This window comes from Orycteropus afer, unplaced genomic scaffold (genome assembly GCF_000298275.1).
Source record: "Orycteropus afer afer isolate SDZICR_OR568_19922 unplaced genomic scaffold, OryAfe1.0 scaffold00141, whole genome shotgun sequence".
Lineage (NCBI taxonomy): Eukaryota > Metazoa > Chordata > Mammalia > Tubulidentata > Orycteropodidae > Orycteropus > Orycteropus afer.
Genome location: NW_006921728.1, coordinates 4566824 through 4575976, shown reverse-complemented (window position 1 = coordinate 4575976; position 9153 = coordinate 4566824). Strand labels below are relative to the sequence as shown.

The window sequence follows — 9153 nt, the reverse complement described above, 5'->3', positions numbered from 1 at the left end:
CAGGAGAGAGGTGGTGGGTGCTTTGGGAGGAACAGTTGGAGCAAGGGCTGGAGGGGGGAGGCAGCATGTCTGGCCTGGCAGGAATAGGCCTTGGGTTACTGCTGGTAACCCTGTCTTCCTCTTGTAGGGTTAGAGGAGGTCAGAACATGTGGCCTCCTTGCCGTTTTTGCAGACAGCACTAGTCAGGTGCTCAGTTGACTAAGCTCTGGCAGTAACCCAGCACTGGACTCAATGGCTTTGCTGCCTAGATCTCAGCCTGCTGTTGTTTTGTTGTTGTTGTAACGTGCTGTTGAGTCGGACCCAACTCACAGCGACCCCTCCTTGGGTTTCCAAGGCAGTATCACTTCGGAAGTAGATTGCCCCATCTTCCTTCCTAGGAGTGGCTGGTGGGTTTGAACCACCAGCCTTCTGGTTAGCAGTCGAGTGCCTTAGGCACTATGCTACCAGAGCTCCCAGATCTCAGCCTAGGGAAGAGAAATGGGATGCCGAAAAATGAACATTAGAAGTAAGTTTTACGGAGTTTTTGGTATCTTAGGGCTGGGGAAGAAGGCTGAAAAAGAGAAGGGAAAGAACAGATATATTTTTCATCGACCCCTATCACACTCCTTCTCCCTACTTCTTTTTACTCTTCCTCACCATGTAGTGCTTTATCTTTTCCATCATCTCCAGTAAGGAGCCCTGGTGACACAACAGCTACACACTCAGCTCTTAACCTACCCAGTGGCTCCATGGCAGAAAGACCCAGCGATCTGCTCCCATGGAGACTGCAGCCAGAAAACCCGACGGGGCAGCTGCACTCTGTCACACAGGGTCACTATGAATCAAAATCAAGTCTCTGGCACTGAATAAGGAAGACCGAAGAAGAGTTGATGCCTTTGAATTGTGGTGTTGATACCAAGCACTGTGGTAGAAAAAATCATTTTTAGCACCATGCTGTCCATTTCCTCCCTTAAATACCTTATGAAACACCTAGTGAATTGGAATGAGCTGGTACTAAAGTAAAAACAAAACACTACCTTCCCATTGCCATATAAATATATATTTATATTCTCCATTTCCTATATATATATATATATATATATATATAGCTTTTATAGCCTTATAAATGCTATAAATCAACTGAATGTAAACATAAAATACTTCTAGGCTGACCATCTGATATTTCATTTGGTTCAATGCCCTCCCCACCATGGGAAAGTCATTCATTTTCAAAGCCAGCATCAGATTTAGGTGAGAATAATACTGCTGTGTTATTATAAGTCATCTCATCCACTGTTGTTATTGTTGTTAGGTGCCATCAAGTCAGCTCCAACTTGTAGCGACCCTACACAGAACAAAACAAAACACTGCCCAGCCATGTGCCATCCCCACAGTCCTGGCTGTGCTTGAGCCCATCATCACAGCCAGCGTCAATCCATCTCATGGAGGGTCTTCCACTTCTCCAGTGACTCTCTACTTCACCAAGCGTCGTATCATTGTCCAGGGACTGGTCCCTTCTCATAACATGACCAAGACATGTGAGATGAAGTCTGGCCACTCTCCTTCCTAGAAGCATTCTGGCTGCACTTCTTCCAGGACAGATGTGTTCGCTCTTCTGGCAATCCACGGTATTTTCAGTATTCTCTATCAACACCACAATTCAAAGGCATCAACTCTTCTTCGGTCTTCCTTATTCAGTATCCAGCTTTCACAATGCATATGAGGAGATTGAAAATACCATGGCTCAGGTCAGGTGTACCTTAGCCTTCAAAGTGACATTTTTACTTCTTAACACTGTAAAGAAGTCTTTTGAAACCATTTTGCCCAGTACAATATGACATCTGATTTCCTGACTGCTGCTTCATGGGTGTTAACTACGAATACAAGTAAAATGAAATCCGCGACAACTTCATTTTTTTCTCCATTTAGCATGATGTTACTTATTGGTCCAGCTGCAAGGATTTTCATTTTATATTGAGGCATAATCCATACTGAAGGCTATAGTCTTTGATCTTCATCAGTAAGTACTTCAACTCATCTCCACTTTCAGCAAGCAAGGTTATGTCATCAGCATATCACTGGTTATTAATAATTCTTCCTCCAATCCTGATGTTGCATTCTTCTTCATATAGTCCAGCTTCTTGGATTATTTGCTCAACATACAGGACCAATAAGTATAGTAAAAGGATATAATCCTGACCTACACCCTTTCTGATTTTAAACCATGCAGTATCCTCTTGCTCTGTTCAAATAACAGCCTCTCAGTCTATGTATAGGTCCCTCATGAGTACAATTAAATGTTCTGGAATTCTCATGTTTTGCAATGCTATCCATAATTGGTTATGATCCACACGATAGAATGTCTTTGCACATTCAATAAAATATAAGTAGACATTTTTCTGGTATTCATTGCTTTCAGCTAAGATCCATCTGACATCAGCAATGATATCCCTTGTTCCACACCCTCTTCTGAATCTAGCTTGCATTTCTGGACATTCCCTATCAATAGACTGCTGCAACCATTTTTGAATTATCTTCAGCAAGATTTTACTTGCAGCTAACTTTTCTACTTTAAACTTAAAGGTTGCATTTGTTAAGAAGTAAGTGCATACCAGATATGCATAAAATTATATGACCTAGATTTAATGTTCAAAGGAAAATCTGTAAGGTTATATATATCTTTGGGATAAAAAAATGAAAACAAAACCAGGATAAGATTGAGTCGTTTTCATTGTTTTGCAGTTTTCTGCAGTGTATTTCTAAGCTTCTACCTTCTCATATTATCTTCCCTTTAGAAAGGTCTGAAGAAGGCTAACATGGAAACCAAAGAGATGCTATATAAAAGCTGGAAAATCTGAAGAACACGGAACACAAATGTGAGGCAGTGTTTCAGGTCTTGATGAGCTACAGAAAAGCTGACATAAGTTTTAATATTAGCTGAGGGAGATCTCTTAGTCAAAAAGGAAATAGGAAATAATGCAAACAGGGAAAAAATGCAAAAGGGGGTCTGCCAGTATTAAAGCACAGCCTTTAGGAAATAAAGAAACGATTCTGCTGCACAAGAAAGAAAGTCAGTTTAAAGATGTGTAGGTATTTGGTACATGTCTTTACAGAACATATACTAAAATTCCACGTGTAAGCTCAAAGGTATTAAAAGTTGAAGGAAAAAAAATACAAGATTATTTGATGACTCATAAACATGATGAGGATAAATCACTTAGTTCAACACTATTTGGTTTTGTTCTTATCCTAACTGTACCGTCCTAACTGCACTAAATGCCTTCTAGAACAATCAAGGGCATAAATAAATAAATTCATCAATAAATAAAGAGAAAGATAGCTTCTTCCTGCTAAACGCCATCACTGAAGACAATAGAAAAGTCACATTTTAAATTATGAATAAGCAGACTGTGCCAGATAGATTTTCGATAATCTAATTTTACTTTTAGTGGCCTGAGGTTTCTCTGGAACAGACTGCAAGCTCTAGGCTGTGGAAAAATTACTTGGGGTATTTGTTAAAATACAGATTTCTCGATTCCCTAGCCAGGGATTCTCATTTAGAAGGTCTAAGATCCCAAGAATCTGCATTTGAAAGGAAGTCAATGGTGATTATAAATGCATATGGAGACCATAGGGTATCATAGTGCCTAAAGCACTTGACTGCTAACCAGAAGGCTGGTGGTTCAAACCCACTAGCCACTCCTCAGAAGGAAGACTGGGCAATCTACTTCCATAGTGATACCACCTCAGAAAACCTGGGAGGGGTCAATATGAGTCAGACCCGACTTGACGGCAGTGCGCTGCATTGCTGCTGCAGCAAATTAAAAACAAGATATTGAGAGCTCCAGTAATGCACAGCAAGATCAACAGCACAATAAAATCTGAGTGATGGAGACCTGAAGTTGAGTAAGACGCAATAGGGGTTGTTTCTGAAAGGAACATTTACAAACATGTCAGTAAGCCAACAATCTGGTACATCATTGGAGTCTAAGTGAGCTTGCAGTAAAGGGCAAAGAACTGGTTAGTTTACATCCACTATTGACCTCATAAATCACAGGCCTTCATGTCTGAGGCCTAGGCAAAGACAGGTTGAATGAGGCAATGCTCAGATTCTGACCCACCTCTCTGTCCTCCTCCTGGACAAAATGATCAAGGGAGAAGAGGTGCCATTAGTGCTGAAAGTCAGTCTTCTCGTCTACTCTGATTAATCCAGACCCAGCAAAAGAAGGGTATATAAATTGGTGGGTGTTATGCTGAGGAATGGTCTCATAGTGACTACTGCATTTATTCAGACATCGGGAGATTCCCAAATTTTGACTGCATCGCAAGAAATCTTTTTACACATAATCAACTGGGAAAGTCAGCCAGCCGTCCAATACAACTACGTTAGCCAAAACTGAGGACTTGTTCATATCTATTATGTCTCCTGGGAGCTCTGGTGGCATAGTGCCTAAGGCACTTGACTGCTAACCAGAAGAATGCTAACCAGAAGACTGGTGTTTCAAACCCATCAGCCACTCCTTGGAAGGAAGGTTGGGCAACCTACTTCTGTAGCGATACCGCCTCAGAAACCCAAGGAGTGGTTGCTGTGAGTCGGAGATGACTCGATGGCACATAACAACAACATTGTGTCTCATGGATTTTCACATGAATACATTTGAGTAATGTTTTCTACTTTCTAAAACCATTTTCATGGTAGAGTCAGAGGCAGAGAGGAAAATTCTTACCTATTAGTTAATAAGAGGAAAATACTTCTTGTTTAGAAATGAAGACTATTTATTTTGTTGCTATATACCCTAACTTTTAGACTACTTATTTATAAGAACGAAGCACCTGAAGATACCATTGGCAGGTTTTTGTAACATGCCTTACGTTTTATCATTGAAGTCCAGTCTTTTTACTTTGTTCACAATATACATTTCTTACAGACCTACTTTACATCAGGTATGGTACCTCCAGTCACGTGAGAATGAATAAAGTCTATTTCTGTCCTCAAGGACTTGCAGTATCTTCAGGGGGAGTAAGAGACACTGCAACACTGTGTGGCAAGTGTCATTCTGGAGAGGTGGGCACAGCAGTGGGAGGTACAGTACTAGGGGATACCTCAGCGCCTAGGGGCTGACGGATGCTTCACAGAGACAGTGGCAATGGAGCTGGATATAAAATGTGAACAGGATTTCACCACATATGAAAAGAAAGAGAAAGACCTTCCCAACAAAGGGAGCATGAGAAACCATACGGGATATAAAAGGAAAGCAGTCTTTAGGGAACAAACAGTGTCTTGTGGGGCTGAGACACAGCAGAGAGAGATACAGAAGATGACACGGAGATCATGAGTTGAAGCCAGAAGAGAAAGGACTTAATCAGCCTTGGTAAAGGAGTTTGAATTGCATCCATAGGAAGGGCATTATGAAGTCCTGCAGGCTTTGAAGGAAATGTTACAGGATCCAATCTGTATTTCAGAAAGACAAGCATGGTGACAGACAAGGAACAGAGAGACGCGGTGAGGAGAGCAACAGAAGTCATTCAAGAGGCTGTTCATGTACCTGACAGGATGGCTCTGTGCTCTGAGATGTGCATAAACAGTTTTTCCATATGTTCTCTAGCTATACGTGAGTTTCCCACTTAAATTATATATCCATTCTGATACTTACTTTTCCTACCCAAAATATATCATCGGTGGCTCATAAAATCACACTGCACATGACTGTAAACATTTAGGTAAATACTTAAAAGACAATCTCTTACCTGAACAAAGCTGTTCCACTTTTGTGTAGTTTAAAGATACTATGTCATTAACCCATGCAATGATGTCATGTCTGCTCATAGTCTCTTGGGTTATCGAGGTAGAATACACATTGACCGCCATTCCCCAGCTAGGGAAAAAAAAAAAAAAAAAAAACACAAAGAGGTTTATTTACCTACAAGGAAAAAATTAACTCCAAAACATAAAAGACACCTACTGAAGGCCAGGATCCCTGGCAGAGCTCTCGGGGATGTATAATGCTGCTTTGGTCAAGTGGTTTGGCTTCTCTTTCTCTATATATATCCTACATATTTGTCATAACAGGACTGAATTTCATATACTTTTTATGTAGGACCATTTGACCCTCTCCTTCAGCTAGACCCAAACGTTCTGCAGGCTCTGGTATTTCCAATTTATAATACATTGTAGAATGTCTTTTTTTTTTTTTTTTGGTTTTGAATTGCATGTATTAATTCTTTTATTTTTGACATCTTAACACTTTATTATTATTTTAATTGTGATTTGGGTGAAAGTTTATAGAGCAATTCATTTTCCATACAACAGTTCATACACATTTTGTTTCATGACACTGACTGCAGTCCCCATAATGTAGTAATAGCTCTCTTCCCTCAGCAGCCACAATGAACTAATTTCCTTAGTTCAAAGCTGCCCATCTCACTCAGACTAAAACTCAAAGTTCTCACCAGTTTGATAAGGTCCTACATATATTTTATTCCTTGGCATCTCCTACTGTCCTTTCCCTACCCTCCACTCCACTATCACTGGCCTGTGCTGGCTACTTAATTGAGTACTTAAGGTCACACCCACTTCAAGCCTTAGCACTCACCACTGCTGCTTCAGGAAAGGACATTTCCCCTTATAGAAGTTTTATCAAATATTCTGGATATTAAACCCTTCCTTGATACATGGTTCCCCAAAATTTTATCCTATTCTGTGGACTTCACTCTGTTAATAAAATCCTTTGATGCACAAGAGTTTTTAATTTTGACTGAAGCTCCCTCACTTCCTTCAGGTTCCATTCAATATAACTTCACCAGCAAGGCCCCTTCATCATTCACCATCCCTTTATCCTTTGCCTTTTCAAAGACATAGGATGTAAACGCCACTAAAGCAGAGTTTATTATCTGTTATATCCCTGGTATCCTGCATGGTACCAGACATAGTACCATACAAATGTTAAGCTCTCAACATTGTTATTCAATGTTGCACTAGAGGTCCTAATCAGGGCAATTAGGAAAGATATAAAAGACATATATTTTGCGAAGGAAGAAGTAAATGTATGCCTATTCTCAGATGACATATCATATATATAGAAAATCACAAAGAATCCACAAGAAAGCTACTAGAGAGAACACATGAATTCAGTAAAGTGGTAGGATACAAAGTCAACACACAAAAATCAGTCAGGTTTCCTTATATCAGCATTGAGTACTCTGAAAAGGAAATAATTCCATTTCCATTAGTATCTAAAAGAATAAAACACCTAGGAATAAATTTAGATGAAAGATTTATACACTGAAAACTGTAACATATTTATAAAAGAAATTAAAGAAGACCTAAATGAATGGAAGGGCAGTCCATACTCACGGATTGAAAAACAATATTGTTGAGATGTCAATACTACCTGCAGTGTAGTAAATTACTTAGTGTGGCTTTTCTACCCATAAGTCTTTGTAAACTCCAAGGTAGGATTTGCTATGAGCAACTGAGGAGATCCTGATTGCTAAAGTTGTCCACCTGGAGTATTTCTGTTGGGAGTGGCACAAGACAATGTTCTGGGAGGTTCCCACTCTCTCTCAGGTGCTTAGAGTTCTGATGCTATGATTGGCTAGTTTGGCCACTCTGCCAGGCTCAAAAGGAGGCCTCCTAGAGGCAGAACTCTCTCTGACTGCTGGTTGAGGAAGACATGTTGCTGAAAGAGACACGGGCTCCTGAAAGAGACATGTGCTGCTGGGAAAGAGATGCAACAGACACGCATTGCTAAGTAAGACACTGAGGGACATGCACTGCTGGGGGAAAGACTGTGAGAGACTTGGCTGAGAGACAGTGGGCTGGGAGAGAGACTGAGCATTTTTCCTGAACCTGAATTGTAGCCTGTGGTGCTTACCTAATAAACCCCATAATCTGTGAGCTCTGTGTGGCCACTGCAGTGAATTATTGAACCCAGCAGAGAGGTGGTGAGTGCTTTGGGAGGAATGGTTGGAGGAAGGGCTGGAAGGAGGCAGCATGTCTCGCCTCACAGGAATAGTCCTTGGGCTATTGATGGTGATTCTGTCTTCCTCTTGTGAGATTAGAGGAGGTCAGAACATGTGGCCTCCTTGTCCTTTTTGCACTACCCAAAGCTATATATAGATTCAATGCAATCCCTATCAAAATTCCAACAGCCTTCTTTGAGAAATGGAAAAGCCAATCTTCAAATTTATATGTTAACTACCAATAAAACCAAGCCCACTGCAATAGAGTTGATTCTGACTCACAGCAACCCTGTCAGGGCAGACCAGAGCTGCTCCATATGGCTTCCAAGGATGTAATCTTTACAGAAGCAGATTGCCTCATCTTTCTCCCATGGAGCAGCTGGTGGGTTTGAACCACCAAACTTCTGGTTAGCAGATGAATGTTTTAATCACCATGCCACGAGAGCTCGTTATGTAACTATACGAGGCCCTAAATAGCCAAAGCAATCTTGAAAAAGAACAAAGCAGGAAGATTCCAATCTCCCAATTTCAAAACATACTATAAAGCTACAGCAATCAAAACAGCCTGGCACTATATAATAATAGACTGGCAGATCAATGGTATAGAATTAGTCTAGAAATAAACCCATATATGCATGGTTAATTGATTTTTTGACCATGGTGCTAAGTCCATCCAATAGGGGAACAAAAGTGTAATCAAAAAATGATGGTGGGTGCGGTGTAGTAAATTACTTGGTATGGGTTTCCTAGCCATAAGTCTTTGTGAACTCCATGGTGGAATTTGCCATGAGCAAAGAATCCACAAGTTATCCACCTGGGGTACTTCTGTTGAGAGTGGCACAAAGCAACGTTCCGAGAGGTTCACTCTCTCTCAGGTGTTCAGAATTCTTATGTTATGATTGATTAGTTTGTCCACTCTGCCAGGCTCAAAAGGAGCCCTACTAGAGGCAGAAGGAGTCTCTCTAACTGCTGGCAAAGAAAGACGTGCTGCTGCTGAGAGAAATGTGCTCCGTAGAGACACGTGCTGATGAAAAAGAGACACTGAGAGACATGCACTGCTGAGAAAGAGACACCAAGAGACACTCATTGCTGAGAGAGAGACATGCACTGCTGAGAGAGAGACTGAGTGGCACTGCTGGCTGAGAGATGGTGGGCTGAGAGAGACTGAGTGCATTTCTGAACTTGAATTGTAGCCTGATGCTTCCCTAATAA

General features: G+C 40.9%; 1 protein-coding gene across 1 annotated transcript in view; it reads right to left on the bottom strand.

Moving 5' to 3' along the window:
- Positions 1-9153, bottom strand: part of MAPRE2 (microtubule associated protein RP/EB family member 2) — a 115287-nt gene that overhangs the window by 72348 nt on the left and 33786 nt on the right. The window contains exon 2 of the mRNA XM_042781632.1: positions 5728-5855. Coding sequence (XP_042637566.1) covers positions 5728-5855 — 128 coding nt within the window. The remainder of the gene's footprint in view (positions 1-5727; positions 5856-9153) is intronic.